This window comes from Thunnus albacares, chromosome 11 (genome assembly GCF_914725855.1).
Source record: "Thunnus albacares chromosome 11, fThuAlb1.1, whole genome shotgun sequence".
In the NCBI taxonomy this organism is placed as follows: domain Eukaryota; kingdom Metazoa; phylum Chordata; class Actinopteri; order Scombriformes; family Scombridae; genus Thunnus; species Thunnus albacares.
In genome coordinates this window covers 24954051-24971989 of record NC_058116.1, presented here as the reverse complement: position 1 = coordinate 24971989, position 17939 = coordinate 24954051, and the positions used below count along the sequence as shown (strand labels likewise).

The 17939-nt window shown below is 39.4% G+C and overlaps 1 protein-coding gene across 1 annotated transcript in view; it reads right to left on the bottom strand.

Moving 5' to 3' along the window:
* dnah7 (dynein, axonemal, heavy chain 7) overlaps nt 1-17939 on the bottom strand; it is an 84646-nt gene that overhangs the window by 28481 nt on the left and 38226 nt on the right. The window contains exons 33-45 of the mRNA XM_044366564.1: nt 17698-17874; nt 17215-17346; nt 9842-10063; nt 8388-8585; nt 5699-5854; nt 5337-5505; nt 4211-4337; nt 3546-3765; nt 2753-3379; nt 2233-2478; nt 1798-2027; nt 1129-1459; nt 662-1008 (exon numbers count right to left, since the gene is read on the bottom strand). Coding sequence (XP_044222499.1) covers nt 662-1008; nt 1129-1459; nt 1798-2027; nt 2233-2478; nt 2753-3379; nt 3546-3765; nt 4211-4337; nt 5337-5505; nt 5699-5854; nt 8388-8585; nt 9842-10063; nt 17215-17346; nt 17698-17874 — 3182 coding nt within the window. The remainder of the gene's footprint in view (nt 1-661; nt 1009-1128; nt 1460-1797; nt 2028-2232; nt 2479-2752; nt 3380-3545; nt 3766-4210; nt 4338-5336; nt 5506-5698; nt 5855-8387; nt 8586-9841; nt 10064-17214; nt 17347-17697; nt 17875-17939) is intronic.

Here is a 17939-nt window from a genome sequence, read left to right as displayed (position 1 = left end):
GCTGTGTAGATTCTTGGATTTACTAGAAAGATGTGAAACAGAAGTAAAATAAACACTGCGATAATTGTGTCAATACTGTCAAAACACAATACGCCTTGAAACTTAGTTCTTCTTTACACATATACATTAGTTTATCTGCAGCAGTGGAAAAAACAAACAAAAACAACTGAAAAATGTAGGAAATAAAAATTATAATATATATTATATATTTATATATAAATAGCATTCATTTGGATTAAATTCTCTATTACATTCATGTAACAGTTGCAGGTCATACTATTTATGCCTCCTGTGTATTTTTTACTAATCAAATTCTATATTATATATAGCATATGATATAACATAATATGGTCATACTCCTCTTTCTACCCCATTTCCTGTCTCTCTGTACTTTTAAAACTGTCAAATAAAGGCAAATGAGTTGAAAATATGTAATATTTAAAAAGCTAAATGATTGCATCTTGGATTTTGGATGAATTGTTACATGAATCACTTTGGATGTAAAATATGTGTGGTATACCAGCACCAGGAAAATTATTATTCCTTCAAAGTTTCCCATAACCAAGCTTCATGTTAATCACTTAGAAAGATGAAACGCTCTCCCAAACTTTGTGAATATGCACCCATTTTCATAATACAGAAGGGGAAGAACATTACTTACTTGTCATACTTGTCCATGGCACAAACCCACTTACACATGCCTTCAGCTGCAGTGGATGCAGTTCGAATTTTCTCTGGTACAAAGTCTGGGTTGGTGATGTACTTGTTGCGGATGATGGCGATAAAGTTTGGGGGGATGTTGTCCTTGTCGTATTCATGGAGGCTCTGGAGAAACTTCATGTCTCCCAAGAGCTTTTTGGCAGGGCCCCAAAAGTCCTCCACTTTTTTACCTGAACCGGAGGGGTCTGGCACACGATCTGGCTTGATGCCTTTGAGAATGCAGATTGCCTCCATCACCAGCTTGACAGCTGTGGGCGGGCTTTTCATGGACTTCACTACTGTGATATCCTGTTGATAAAAAGAACCACATCTATAGATCTGCCCTCTGTACTATTCTATTGGGTCTGGGCCTTTGAGTTAGATGTAAGGGCACTATATATGGAAAACAGAACATATCGCTCCTCTTACCTGAGTGGTGAGAGTATTCAACGCAGACAGGGCTGACTCTAGGATAGGCATGGCTACAGCCAGGTCAGCATCACACTCATCCTTGATGGCCTTGGCAGCCATGGCTTGTTCATTGGCCACAGCCTCATCTGCTTTCACCACCTTTTCTGTCTCAGCCACCTCCACAGATTCATGCTCGATCACCACCATCATCTCATCTACCTCCTTGCTGGCCACAAGCAGCTGCGGCTGTAGAGCCTCCAGCTCAACTTGCATGGTGGCCACCTGGTCTGCTGCTGACTCTAGTTTCTCAAGGCCCACCTCATAACGACGTTTCAGCTTCATCACTTCACTGCGCAAAGGACAGAGGGAGATAAGGATAATAAGTCCTAATTTTACACATGAGAACACATGCATGCACACTGGAGTTTAGTGCAACTGGATTGGCTGTAAAATACTGCTGAGGTGCTCTTTAGAAAGTGACAAATCCTGAATCACTCAGTACTGCATTGAAAGTGATGCAGTACTCAGGATGTCCTGATCAACTTTTCTGGCAGAGATTCTGATTAGGAAACTTGATCTATAATCATGTTTTTGTAATCTAAAGTAGCATCTAAAGTGACAAAAAATCAATTAGTTATTAAAAATGACTATCTTATATCTTAATCTCATTTTAAATCTTGAACTTACGCTCTTTTCGTCTTCAGCAGAGCTTTGAATGTGGAGATGAGTTCCAAGTATGAGGTTGGGGTGACATAGTTGTGGCGCTGTAACTCAGTCAAAAAGCGAACTGATAGTTCGATGGTTGAGGTGTGGAAGCTCTTGCACATGTTGATGCAACCTTCTCTGGTCTCATCTGTCATCTCCACGTCTTCCAGGAAGCGGCAGGCCACTGCCTGCAGAGCATCCCCTGGCCAGGTCTGACAAGAAATAAATGCTGTACTCTTACTGTGCCATACATACACTGTATTTTACTCTCTACTGTGGTTTACTGAATTCAGCTGACAAAAAAACACTTATGTATTTTATATATAATATTCTCTTACAATTGGAATACTCACTGTGATGATGCTAGAGTTTCACTAAAATACATACCGTATTCTCATGCAATGTACACACACTCACCTGGAACCAGTTAATGGTGCAGCAGTTAATGAGAGCAGGGAAACGTCTCAAGCGGTTCCTAAAGGCGTCTCCGATGGGACTCATGGCCAATACCACATGCAGCTGTGTGCGACAGCGCTCTACAAACATGTTAAAAAGGGACAAGGGGCTGCCGTCCGTCTGCTTTTCACGCTCACGCTGCCGGTCCAACACACGCATTCGTTCACAGATTTCCTGCTTCTCATCAACTGCAAACAGGTTAGGCACCTGGAAACAACCAAAATATAATAGAATGGTCTGTGTTTGGGTATTGGCTTTGTAAAAAAGAACACCTTTGCACCTTTTCTCTCTGTATCGCTATTTGGTATTTGTCTATTCATCAAACATTCATCCATCTCTTAATCTATCCACACATCCATCCTTTTTTCCACCTCTCTTTCCAGCCATACTTATTTCTTTCTATCCCTCCATTCAGTCCTTCATTCATTAATCAATTAGCCCACCAGTTTAACTAACTCAGCTATTAATCCATGTCCCCTACCTCACCAGTGTTGAGCAGGTTGCCAATGTCCTCCAGAAATGACTCCATTTTGATTTGAGTGTCTGTGAAGAGGAAAACGCCATGAGCTTCACCCTGTGTGGACTTCTTCATGATTAGCTTCAGGTCATCATGCCATTCAGTGGTCCCATAGGTCTTTGAGATCTCCACTTGGAAAAGTTCTGCCTCTGCCATATAGGCAGCTAACCTGGTGAGAGACTGACGCCCGCTCCCGCCAACACCCACTAGTAGGGCGTGTCCACTTGGCTGCTTGAGGATGCGGGAAATGCGGCACACATGCTCGATGGCAAAGCGGAAAAGCACCAGGTTCATGGGTGCTTTGCTGATGTTGTTGTACTCCTCCAGGTGTGACTCCACCACCTGTCGGAGCTGGTCAAGGTTGTGCACCTCACGGTAGTTGCGGTCCTCGCCCTTAGGGTCATGGAAGTCGCAGAACATGAGGCTGCGCAGGTCGTCTTCAGTGACCTTTCCATCTTGGTCATGGTCTAGATGCATGAAGAGCTGATGGAAGTCTTCCTTCAGGTGACTCTGAGACACCACCTGTAAATGACTTACAAGCCAGGACCTATCTGTGTCGTGGACCAGCCGATCATAGTACACCCTCAGTACCTGAGAATCAACAAGACAAAGAGTGAGTGAGAGTGGGAAACTGGGGCTTTATTGTAATGCATTGCTACTTTATTAATTTACATATTTCTATATTATTTGCATTTGTAAGTTAATTTAGTTACGTAGCTGTCAGGTATTTTCCATTGTCTGTTGTATAAAACATTACCTCATGCACCCAGAGCCGTTTGATGACAGATACTTCATCTGCAGTCTCTGGCCGTGACAAGCAGATGCCCTGAATGACCCGGGAGACATCGCGCAGATTGAACAAGTAGTGGGACTTTGTGGGTGTCGGTAGCAGGTGCTTGGTCGCCTCTTGATACACTGACAAGGTACTAGTAACGATCTGAGAGATCAGAGCTGCAAATGGCTTGGGGAAAGCAAACCTGTGGATGAAAGGGTTGATTCAAATGTAATTTTAACATTTGAAAAAGTGGTTACTGGTTTAAAATAGTCTCTTATATACATATGATAATGGTATGACCTCACCTGTTGCTAACATTAGGTGAATGCAAGAACAAGCTACACAATTTCACATTGTTTCCCACAGTTTAGTCAAAAAACTAAAGACTTGGCTAATAAAATATATGCGATCAAGCATCTTGGCATGATCAACATGTTTCCAAAATGTGAAACATTGCCAAAAGCTGTTAAAATGCCACGTATGAAATTTCTGTTTGCATGAGTGGTTGGGTAAATATGATCACCTTCTGTGCACAAATGTAGTGGATTATATGTAGAGGTTTGGTAATGAACATTCCTAAACATATGCAATCACTCTGTGTCAATTGGATAAAAACACCTTGCAAATTACAGAAGGTATATAGTTACCGTATGGTGAAATGCCAGTCTATGATCCTGGAAAAGATTGTATACATGGTCTTCTCATCAAAATCATTAATAGTAATCATGTTGAAGTGGCGGAGGTACCGGGGCGTGACGGGGTTCCGCCCTCCACCTAAGAGACAAGAACAAGAAAAACTCAACTCTTACACACAGACAACACCTCTGATATGTATGCTTCAACTGAGTTTCCTAGGTACTCAGTACAGTGTTTTTGATGGTATTCTATTATGGCCTGCAGTATGTTTTTGTGTCTATTTTATGTCTCAATGATCAAAATACAATATTCCATCATCCTGCAACACTCTGATACATGATTTGTTGACGTTTGGCAGCATTATTTCAGTATTGAAGATTAACAGGGCCAATGACCATGGCATTTGTTAGAGATGGTGTACAAATGCTATTATTTAACAGGTGACAGGTTTTGATTGTCCAAGGATGTTGCATAATACAAAGCAGCAACCCAGTATACCCCAGTGAAATAGCACCGATGGGTGAAATAGGGACAAGGATATGAGATATGGCTTGCAGCTTTATCATCTTGGCCCACTAATTATGGCTTGAATCAGTTCAAATCTGTTATCACGATCATTACTGAAGAGGGTTTATATAATTCAAAACACTTGGACACCAGTAAAATTTGCTGCTCTGTTGTTTTCCCTGGTGTGAGTTCAGTTTGTCCCAGGGCTATATTGAGCAGCAGCTTAGAAAAGCTTAAGAACTGTCAGCTCAGGCACCAGCAGCAAATACTGTAGCTGTGTGGGCACCTGAGAGTGGCACCTACCCTCTATTTCTCGCAGCTGTCGCTGCCAGCTACCTCAGTGGACATAGCTGCCTTTGTGCTTACGCTGGTAGTAGTAGCGAAAGTTGAAGTGGTAAACACTTGCTATTTGTAAACACCTTAAGCACCTCAAGGCGGTGAGAAGCTCCACAAAACAGCAGCTAGTGGTTCGTGACATTGATTCGACACCACTTCAGCAGAGGAAAAAAGTATTCACTTTACCCACTTAAAGATCTGCATCTTGTTGACCAATTCAGTGCTTTCAATCAGCATCATATCTATAACAATTGTGCTTCAAATTAACCTCAGGGTAGCACATTTACTACTTACCGGGTGGTCCCATAGCACACATGACCTGGATATCCACCAAGCTGATCATGGAGCAATCCTTCATGTCATACCAGTTCCAGTGGTCCAGCCACTGGCGCAGCAGCTCCACAGGGGGCTGGGCACCATAAACCTCCCTCGCTGGCATGTTCACATCATCCACAAACACCACCTGATAAAATACAGCATCCATTTACTTGAAATAAGATTCCATACTGTACATTTAAAAATCCTTTTGTGGTATTTTGATGGTATTTACAACTTTACAACTACCTACATTTTAGTGACTCATTTACTGCACACTGAAAGACAAATAAATCATTCCTACATATAACATCAAATGAACATAATAAAAAAGGTTGTACCATTTTCTTCCCCAGTGGAGGGCCGAACACTCCTTTGCGCCGTTTATCTAGCTTGGACATAATAATGTTTTGGGTCTGCGCAGCTGTAGTCTGGGCTGAAAAGTTGATGAATAACGGGCTGTATACATCCTTTTGCAGCTGATTCAATAGGAAGTCCTGGGCAAAGATATCAAAAACATGAGCAGATTATCATCAAATCTAATAAAAAAGAACTCTTCTGTCAAAATGAAGCCAAAAAACAATGGGATAATTACATGGTTTGTGTAAGGCCTAATGACTACTAATGACTTATGAAGCACAGTCTTGTTTGCATTATCTGCCATGTATTAGTCAGGTGTTTTGCAAGACTGCTTTAAATGAGATCCAGGAATAACTGGATGAACCAAAAAGACACGATGCCTAAAGTGATTTACGAGTGTCTGTGAACATCATGGACTTAATTTAACTAATAAACATAATCACGGTGCTAACTTGCTGGATAACTGGATGCTCATTTGCTTGAAAACATTGGTTTTCAGCATGCCAAAGACACCCAGTACAGGTAGAGTACACATAAAATGATAATTTAAAATTTGATCCTGACAAATGGTTTTGATAAGCTTTATAATCTAATTAAATGTGGCATTTAGTGAGTGAGTCTCATTAAATAAAAATTGGATCTTCAGTTAATCCCTGAAAATGACTTTGAAATGAAGTAGGAAATTAGTTGCCCTCTGAGGACATGATCTGAAGTAATGTCAAAAGGGTGAATCTTTCATTTTGCATGAGGCTTTGCGAAAGGGCATTTCACTAAAAGCTTAAACAGGCTTTTACAAAAGGGTGTTTTGATAAAATGCCCTTTTGGACAGGTGGCCTTTACTGTTCACGTGTACAATTCTTACCCACAGACTGAGTAAAATAGAGCATGACTGGGATAATTTTATATCAAAGTTAGAATAGTTGTTGAGGACTGGTGAGGCAAGTAGTTATGATTGACATGATTCCTTTCATTAGGATTTTATTCATTTTTATAGTACTTTTATTATGTGCCATGTGTGTTCAGAGCACAAGCTCTAGCTTCCCCTGTGAACATGTGTATAAGCATGCACACAATGCTCATACACATACTTGTGAAATCATGTGAGTAATGAGTTGCATAATTAAAGGGGACTTGTGATGTGAATGATCACAGGGTGCAGCCAAGGTGCATCATCATCCTCTTATCTGAACCAGTGGCACAGCTTCTCTCTGTCTCGCTGCAGTGCAGTCTGGGGCGGGCTTTTGTGTACAGTTGTCTGATGGTACTAGTGCCGGCACCATGCCCGTCATGTTCTCATGTTCTGAGTGCCGGTGCCCTTTTATCACTCCTGCCAGGTTTGGGATTCAGCCATGGTCTGCTGATTGCGGCATGGGTCAGAGCCGTTCTACCGCGCAGACAAGCTGGAAGTGGAGAAGGCTCCCTAGTGATATAATCTCTATTCACCCCAGAGTCTCAAGCTGGAGCACACTAATGGATGAACTAATGAAACAAAAGGGAGGAGGGGGAACTAGTCCTTGATATAAATAGCTGAAGGTCTGCTGAGAGATACTCAGTATTCCTCCAAGGTGGCCATTTCACACCTGGTGTCTGTAGCTGCGTTGCTTCCAAATGATTTGTGTGTTCAGAGCACTTCTCTGGCTTCCTGAGGCTGCAACTTTAGTGCTTAGAAATGAATGCTCAATCATCCTACGGAATGATATTGCAGTATTGGTAGCTGTGTTTCAAACACAGTCTATGCTACCACAAACACACAAACAGAGCCAAATGACTATGACAATTTCTGCCTATAAAAACTGCTTAATGCTCAATCCACAATTCCCCTGGGGTACAGAGGACAACAAAACACCAAATAGAGGAAATAATAATAATGCAATCTGCAGTATATGTACATGAATACCATGAAATGATATGCCTTTGCTGAATTCATATGTATCAAATATGGGTGTCTACAGGTATCAACAATTCTGTGTACTACTTTTTATGACTTATTTACTGCAAATTTAACCTGCATCTAATGCCATTATCAAACTAGTCATATAGAGAAACAGCTAGTGCACTCACTGTAATTAAAAGAAATCAAAGCAGACCAAGGCAGCTCACACATATTAAAGTTACCATGTTAAATTTTTGACCACTGCTGGTGCTATAGAGTTATGTTTTTATGAGTGGCTCCCAGTTTTGTTGTATCTTGTGCAAGTGCAAAAGCACACATACTACTTATTTCAATAATTATTGTGCATTTTCAGCACCTTAAAATAACAGTCTTTATGATATTTAAAATGGGCATTATCCTTATTTATGATAGCTACTTATGTTGTCCACTTTCAGTAATATTAACAAATATTCTGTCTGATAATGTTGAAGTTAACAATAGCAAACCACCCCTAAACTGGACTGAGTATATAAGCATAGGAGGCAGAAAACACATTTTTTTTAATTCTGCTGTTTGGTCACCTCACAGAATAAACGTTAATGAGTTACAGCTAATAAAACCTTCCAGAGATAATTGGCTGTCATTTCAGCCCTTAAAATAAAGCCACCTAAAAAGCAAAGCCTGTCTTAATATACTTTTGGTGCACATACCTTCTCCATCAGCATGATTTTTCAGTTTTTCCTTTCTGTTAAATGCAAAATGCCTAATTACAAAATTTTCATTAACAGACCACTTACTGTGATGTAGACACTCTTGCCAGTACCAGTGGGACCAATGAAAATAGTCGGCTTCTGGTGGGTGACGAGGAGTTCCATCAGTGCCATGTAGCGTACCGTGTTCTCAGTGGGCACAATTATCTCGTTGAACTGCATGTCCTTGTATATGGGGGGAGCAGTCTTTAGCTTATCTGTCCACAGCTCCCACCTGCCCTGTCCCTGTAGAGCAAAGTAGAGAGGTTGTATTTGAGATATAAAAGGCCATTGTCCTCCTTAATCAAAACTCACTTAGGAAAAAAAAAAAACAGGTTTAACCTCTGGGAAATCTGAAAAGAACTGAAATATAATAGAACACTGCATATGTTTTAATTGGACACATTATACAGTACCAGTCAAAAGTTTGGACACACTTCTCATTCAAGCGAATGAGAAGGTGTGTCCAAACTTTTGACAGGTACTGTATGTAAAAAATCATTTGACTGTTGAGCCCAACAAGGAACATTTGCCCAAAACAAACAGATGCAAACTGATTTGTCTATATTTAGACATTAAGAATACAAATATTTGTGACCCTTTCCTTGTGTTCAGAATTGACTCGTATTAACAGCCTTCAGCAATATCAATAGTTGATGTATACAGCTCTAAGTAAATGGCTCTTAAACCAAATGTGGTATCAGTCATCCCTTAGCTATTTATATAAATCCATAATAGTCTTGTACGGTTAGACTTTTTGTTTAAATTCATATCAGCTTGTGTTGGAAGATGAAGTATATAAAATTGACAACTGCTGAACACAGAAGTACGCTTACTTGACCTGTGCTAATATGAACATTTCCTAGTATGATTATCTTGTTGGTGATGACAGAAATGTGCAATTAAGGGGTTTTTTTGTCTCTTAGAAGCTTTTGCAACAACAGATTAAACAGAACTACTGTATATTTCAAATCCTCTTTGATGGGAAACAAATACTGTACTGCCTGATTTTTCTCTTTGCAGTGCAACCATTACTTTCTCCACCATCCCTCATGATAAAAAAGGTATTTACTGGCAGGAAATCAAAGGTAGGTGAAACCATAAGACTGAAACTGAAGCATCCCGCTTTGTAAACGCTACATACAGACAAAAAATGAGCATCCCTCTTCCCCAACCATCTGAGGAAAAGAAAAAACGCACACAGGCATTGTCCAGTTCCAAAGGGTTTGATGTAGAAGCAACTCTCTCTTGTGTTTTTTTTCAGATACAGTATTGAGGTAATTATGGTAACAGCAAATCTTCATCATCTCATAACCATTTGTATTATGTACTGTGATAGAGAGATACATCATTTTTGTCACATACTTCACTCAGATTAACCTTCATTTTTCTATCAGCAGCTAATAAAAAAACTAGGAAATTTCACACTGTTTTTTGAGATATCACTCAGTGCTCTCAGCTGCATAATTATCAAAAGCAAAAGACTCTTGGAAGATGCCTACCTCTTTAATGAAGCGATATTGGTACACTGTGTCTGCAGTGGGTAGAGGCACTGTAAGCTGTTTAGGTGGAGCCTCAACAGTGGCCAGAATGCCGTGGCAGGCCCGGGTCTCCTCGCTTAAGGGGCCGTTTAGTATCTCCCTTACCACAGCGTCAAACTTGACTCGACCCGAATCATCACAGCTGGCACCCACTGACCACACCAGGCAGAACACAAAGATGCCCTGTGCAAAAAGAAAGGACAACCATCTGTTTTTTTTGTTTCTAAATCACATTAATCTTTGAAAGAGACACTGAGTCATAATGTACACAGTGTGTGCTGTAATCGTAATTTGTATCAACTGGTCCCTGCATGTGGATAGTCCTCAGTTAGAGTCATTAAAGTAGAATTTAAAATTTTGTATGTAGTATATAATTTGTTTTAGGTAGCCTAAATGATATAATGTCTTGCAATGCCATACTTTTGGGTAGTTTTTAACACATACTGCATGAAAAACCCTCTATAGAGAAAGCAGTACCTACAACTGTCAGATAAATATAAGTAATTTACTGGAGAAAAATATATACTAAAGTAAATGGTGACAAAATCAAAGCACTTGCCATGAAACACTACATATGCCACCTCCCCCCAGCTGAAAATGACATTCTGTGCGTGGACTCATATAGGAAGGAGAGCATCTCCATAATCCGATGATTGGATACAGAATATCAGAAAACCCTCATGGACCAACACAAAACTACCCTGGGAACATAATGTAGGCATAGATTTTCCAGAAGAATTATGGCAACCTAGTCTGGAATGCATTCACTCGTCTTCATTATGCATAAGGCATGACCACTCTACGCCATATGTTTTCGTCTTGTCAGTCTCTAAACAGTGTCTGAGAGCATATTTTTGAAGTCTTTGCACACATATGCGGTAAACAAATAGAAGCTCGTTTGAGCATTGCTGTTTTTAAAATGTTGCTCCAAAAAGACAAAATCACAGCATCACAAGCAAACTCCATATCACTTGCCTCATTACTGGCATGGAGATTGATTCTTCTCCAATGGAAGTCAGACAAGCCTTCCCCCAAGGGAGTCAATGTTACCACTGGAAAACTTAAGATACTGTATATATATAACAGATGCGAAAAATAAATAAGTAAATAACATTCAGCATAACATGGTCCCCATTTTGTTATTTTGTTGTGGAAGGCCTATCCCTTTCAGGATGTCATTAATATGTTAGCAGATATCAGTGGCATTAAATGAATCCCCTACGCAAGTTCTGATATAAGCTGTCCCCAATGTAAACTGTGATATAAGCTACTGATGTTGTGGCTATAAGATAAATACCATGTGACTTAACAATTATATTGTACCCCTTTTATTTTGTGATAGATTTTCTCTATCTCCATGTACAGTACTCATTTACAGTATGTATTTGAGATTCTTACTTTTATGTATCTACTTTCTTCTTATTTTTTTCTCTTTCTTTCTGTTCATCTTAAACTCTTAGGAAGGGGGGATGGAGAGAGAGGGACTAAAGTGCTGTAAACCGGAAATCATAAATGAAGTGTTCAGAAAAAAAGATAAAGATAAGAGCACTTTAGTAAAGCACAACCCCTTCTTATTGCTGTAGATGTTCCTGTGAGGGAGGTCTGAGCACAAGATCAGAGAGAGAGCTGGAAGGAGTGAGTATCTTGTTCAGGGACATTTACTGCATATTAAAGAGTAAACACGTAGGGCTTCACCAAGGTTGCCAGTGCAGAATCTAAATGCTAGATTAACATGGAACATGTTGCTTGTAGCATAACATGTAAAATTATTGTTTTACTATATTCATCATCATCAATTTCCTGTGGACTATAACCCACTAAATGAACAAATTTATGTTTAAGATGCTGTTTGTAGGATGAAACTAGTTTACCAGACATTATCACACTGTAAAAGTCAAACATCAAAAATATAATTGCACAGACATGGTGTGCAAGTGCTCAATTGATGAAAATGTACTGTATAGCCTAAGCCAGTGTTCAGTGGTACCACCCCGATTGAAAAACGCTAGCCTAAATGAATCCACTCCCCCCAGTCATATTAATACTCACAGTCCTCGAGACACCGGCCAAGGAGGTGGAGTTGCAGCCATTTTCAACATAAGCCTATTAATCAACCCTAGACCTAAACTCAATCATAACCCATTTGAAAGCTTTAGTCTTTCACAACCAACCTGGAAAAGATTACTGACAATTCTATTTGTTATGGTGTACTACTCCTGGCCCATACAATGTGGACCTCGATAATGATGGCCTTAGCACTGCATTTATCTCATTATTAGACTCATTTGGCTTCTCTCAGAGTGTAAATGAGAGAGTAAATCAACCCACTCACTGTTTTAACCACACCCTTGTTCTTGATCCTTGTTCTGGCATATGGAATCGAAATTGAACAATTAATGATCTTTCCATGGAAGCCTCTTTTATTGGACAATTATTTAATAACTTTTGAATTTCTATTACTGGACTTCGTGCCATTATGCAAAAATGTCTTCATTAGATGTCTATCTGATAGTGCTGTGGCTAAATTTAAGGAAGTCATATCATTAGCATTTAATTCAATGTCATGTCTCAATACAACAGAGACTCATATGCTAACTTTAGTCACTCTGATCATCTTGTTGATAGTGCTGTAGGCTCACTACAAATAACCCTCAACTCTATTGCCTCTCTAAAAGAGAAGATAATAAAACGAGAGATTAGCTCAATGGTGTAACTCCCAAACCCAAAAATTAAGGCAAACATCATGAAAATTTTAAAGGATATGGTGTTCTACCAAACTAGAAGAATCTCGTATAGTCTGGCAAGATAGTCTTAAAACATATAGGAAGGCCCTCTGTAATGCCAGACCTGCCTATTACTCATCATTAATAGAGGAAAATAAAAACAGCCCTAGGTTCCTTTTCAGCACTTTGGCCAGGCTGACAAAGAGTCATAAGTCTATTGATCCATGTATTCCTATAGCTGTCAGTAATGACTTCATGAGCTTCTTTCATGATAAAATTCTAACTATTAGAGACAAAATTCGTCACCTGCTGCCCTCAACAGGCACCAATTTATCCTCAAACACGGGAACCTTAGAAACAACTGTAACCTGATATAGATTTAGACTGTTTTTCTCCAATCGACCTTCCTGAACTTACTTCAACGATTTCTAGGTTGCTTAAGGAAGTTTTGCTCTTAATTAGCACTTCTTTAACAGATATGATCAATCTGTCTTTAGTAACAGGCTATGTACCACAGTCCCTTAAAGTAGCTGTAATTAAACCTCTTCTTAAAAAGCCTATTCTTGATTCAGGTGTTCTAGCCAACTATAGACCTATATCTTACCTTCCCTTTCTCTCTAAGGTTCTTGAAAAAACAGTCGCCAATCAGTTGTGTGACTGTCTACATAACAATACTTTATTTGAGGATTTTCAGTCAGGATTTAGAGTGAACCAGAGCACAGAGACAGCACTTGTGAAAGTTACAAATTACCTCCTAATTGCATTGGACAAAGGAATTCTCTCTGTACTTGTCTTGTTGATCTTAGTGCTGCATTTGACACCATTGGCCATCACATCCTATTACAGAGACTGAAACATCTAATTGGCATTAAACGAACCACACAAAGCTGGTTTAAGTCCTGTTTATCAAGTTGATTTCAGTCTATACACGTTCATGATGAATCCTCCATGCACACTGAGTTCCACAAGGTTCTGTGCTTGGACCAATACTATTCACCTTATATATGCTTCCTTTAGGCAATATTAATAGGAAACACTCCATAAACTTTGATTGTTAAGCAGATGACACCCAATTATATTTATCAATGAAGCCAGATGAAACCAGTCAGTTAACTGAACTTCAAGCATGCCTTAATGACATAAAGACCTGGATGACCTGCAATTTTCTGCTATTAAACTCAGACCAAACTCAAGTTATTGTGCTTGGCCCTAAACATCCCATAAACACATTATGTAATAATACAACTACTCTAGATGGCATTGCCCTGGCCTCCAGCACCACCGCAAGGCCCTTAATGGTCAGGCATCATCATACCTTAAAGAGCTCATAGTACCCTATTACCCCACTAGACCACTGCGCTGCCAGAATGCAGGCTTTCTTGTGGTTCCTAGAGTCTCCAAAAGTAGAAGCAGACACCCTCTCTACATTTAAGAGTAGGCTTAAAACTTTCCTTTTTGATAATGCTTATAGTTAGGGCCGGCCCAGGCTCGCCTTGGACCATCCCCTAGTTATGCTGCTATAGGCCTAGACTGCCGGGGGCCTTCCCATGATGCACTGAGCTCCTCTCTCCTCCTCTCCCTCTCCATCTGTATGCATTCATGTACCATTAATGCATGTTACTAACTTGCCATCCGTAGTTTTGTGCTTTCTCGTCTCTCTCCTGTTGCTTTCTGCAGATCACAGGGGCCACCCACTGATACAATTATTATTAGTAGTAGTAGTAGTAGTATTACTATACAGCTCCATGTGGATCTTGCATTGTACTATGCTTTCTTTCCTCCTGCTCTTTCTATCTCTCTCTCTCCCTGGTAAAAAAAAGAATTTCCTTCTTGGTCATGCAAGGTTGGTAATTTATTTAAGTAGGAAATAAAAAATGTATAGAGGACAGAGGTGAGATTGTTTATTAGTTTTCAACAGTTAGAGCACGAGTATTGTTAGAATATAAATATTATTATTATTTCTTTAAAGAACTTTTGCAGATGTGTTGCTTTAATTTAATTTAATTTAATTTATTTATTTCTGGTTTCATATTGTAGTCTGTGATTGTCTTTGTTGTAAACTATTGTAAACGTATAATAACTTCTAATTAATAATTATCTGAATAGATAATTATTAATTATCTATTCAGATAATTAACCCCACCCTCCACACCTCACTCTCTCTCTCCTCTTTCCCCCTCTCTCTTTCTCTCTCAACCCAACCGGTCTAGGTAAACGGCTGCCCAGCCAGAGCCCGGTTCTGCTTGAGGTTTCTTTCCATTAAAAGGGAGATTTTCCTTGCCACTGTCGCCAAGTGCTTGCTCATGGGGGATAGTTGGGTCTCTGTAAATAATATTGTAACGAGTACCTTCTACACCTGCTCTATATGAAAAGTGCCCTGAGATAACTTCTGTTATGATGCTATACAGTTGACTGTCAGACAAACACCCAAGAATCCACAAAGGAGCGATGTCTTTGTCGGAAAAAACAGCAGGAACACTGTAGGAATTGGAAATGAGGCTTAGTAGCCTCACAATAGCTCCTGCTGTTAAAAGGCAGATTAATTCAACACTTTGATAATGACTGGTTGAGAAACATGGGAGAAAGGGTTGAAAGGCATTCATCAGTGCTGTGTTGCCACAGGGGGATAATAGCAGTGCTTTCAAAAGACATGATTCTGAGGCGAAAAATCAATTGGAACACATGCAGGGGGCAGAAGAAAGGGTTCATCTGCTAAAACTTTTCCAGTCTTTGTTGACTTGTATGGATGCAGACCTGATTAGGACAGTATATGTAAGAGGGAGAAGGTAAGTTCTTGGGTATATACTGTATCTGTGTTGTTCTTGGATCTGCATTTAAGGTGCAATTAAAGGGGTTCAACAAGGGCCATTGCCAGGGTTCTTTTTTTTCAGTGATTTTTTGTTGTGTTGTGTTTTGTTAATTCAAGAGCAGGTTTTTTAAGCTGAAAATTCAACATCAGGTTGAATTAATTGAAAAATAACTTGGTCAAGCTGATAAAAAAGAACCATGTTAAATTTTCCCTTTCAAATATCAGTATTCTTGGCCACACATTTTTGCTTTTCAATATGAAGTATGCAATAAACTACAACAGTTAACTGTGCAGCTGAAGATCATTTTTCACATCACAGCAGGTAAGAGGTGATGGATTTACGGTTTCATAAAAAACAAATGAATGAAAATACATTGCACTGGCCAGAATTTTTCAGCATTTCCACAGTTTAAAAACTGGTGGGTAGGCTAAGAATGTGAGTAAAAACAAACTGAGGAAAAACAGAAGTTAGGAAGTCATAATAATAATAATGATAATGATGATAATAATTAAAGCTGAAAGCAGCAATGAATGGGCTGTCACACCTCACACACATCGAAGGGAGCAGCAGCTGTGGTATCACTACTGGAGGTTGGTTGACATGGCTCTGAATGGTGGACTTACAACAACTTCCTGTTTCATGTTTTGGGCAAAACTGACTCCACACCAAGGGCGTTCCACAAAAACTCAAAAGCTTCGCAATTTAACATCTCAAAGGTCTTTAGATGTAACCTATTAAATTTCAAGTCGCTTGGGTTAATTCTCTGGGAGGAGTTTGTTAAAGTACAACGCTTGTCAATGGCTTCACTTTGCAAAAAAATTGCAAAGTAAATTGAAAATGGCTGACTTCCTGTTGGACTTGGTATGGCTCCAAGAGGCTTTTTAAAGTCTGGAGATGGTGCATCTGCCTACCAAATTTTGTATATATATGTCAAATTTAAAGGCAGGGGCTTTGACTTGAAATTTTCTAGGGGGCGCCCTCAAGCCATTTTGCCACACCCAAACCCAAGATCATATCAGATATCAAGTTACGCCACTTCTGATGCATGTGCAAAGTTTTGTGAGTTTTCAAGCACACCTAGCACCTCAAAAATGCTGAAAGTACAAGCCACGCCCAAGCCCAATTGCGACATCAAATTGAAATACTTACTAGTTCGGACATTGGTGCAAAGTTTCATGAGTTTTTGTGTATCCTAAAGGCCTCAAATATGTTCATAAAAAGAAAATTGACGCACAAATCCAAAATGGCTGATTAGCCAAAATGATACGAGCAATGATCCAACTCAATTTCATGAACATCCAAGCAACTTTAATCCCAACATGGCCCTGTGTTTGGGACGCTATGGAGCATGCTGGCTATGCCCAAACTCAGTCACTACAGAACTTTGCAATTTTAACCAGTTCTGATGTATGTGTCAATTTCCGTGAGTTTTTAAGAATCCCAAGCCCCTCAAAAATGCGATGGTGATCTATAATAATAATAATGATAATAACAATTGCCACAAAACAATAGGTTCCTCATACTATCAGTGCCAGGGACCCAAGTGGGCACTGTGAAACCTTCCTGTAAGATTGTGGGTTTATAATAGCTTAATAATGCTGTCTAATTATCCATAATGATTGTTTTATGATGTAGTAGCCACTTATGGGTTTTCAATGATTCAATTATTATTATTAATAATAATAATAATAATAATAATAATAATAATAATAATAATAATAATAATAATAATAATAATAATAATAATAATAATGATCAGTGGCACTAGCCACTATTAGTAGTAGTGAGTCTGAACACAAACCTCCAGCCAGGAGCAAATATCTTGTTCAGTCATGCTCTTCATCTTTGCTTCCTCATGAAACTCATCCATCATGCAGTCCATAAGATTCATCAGGGACTTGACTAGATTGGTGTCAGAGGTCGGGGACAGCTCCTGAAACCACGAAAGAAGAAGACAACACACCTCTAAACTCAAAGAAGTGTTCTCTCAATACACTAGTGGGCCCAGAACTCATTACACAGTTAGAAACTTTGTTATATGAAACTGAAAAGTAAAACTAAAGTGACACAAACTTTGAATTATTCTAAAACTCTAAAACTTTTCTACTGAAACATGCAGGAAGTATTATACCTAAATCAATGTAATATGAATGCATTTTTGTAATAAAAAACTGCAGCAAAATCTACATGTACAGTATATGCAAAGCAAAAAATGCCCCCTTAAGTACAGACATCTTAATATTCATTTGCAAACCACTGCCAGTATTCTGAGGATAATCAGCACCTTGGTGGCTTTCCGAATGAGTTGTAGGCAGGCTGGCAGTATGCGGTCAAAAAGGGCTGTGATGAGGTCTTTGTGCGTGGCATTGACTGTGGTGGGCAGAGTATTGAGCCAGGACAGCATAAGGGGCCGCCAGCCCAGCATATGTGGCTCCATGTAGATCATTCCACAACGAGACACCTGTCACAAACATTTATATGAGTGAAGTGAATCCATTTATTTGAGACGTTTTTGGTTAAAGGATA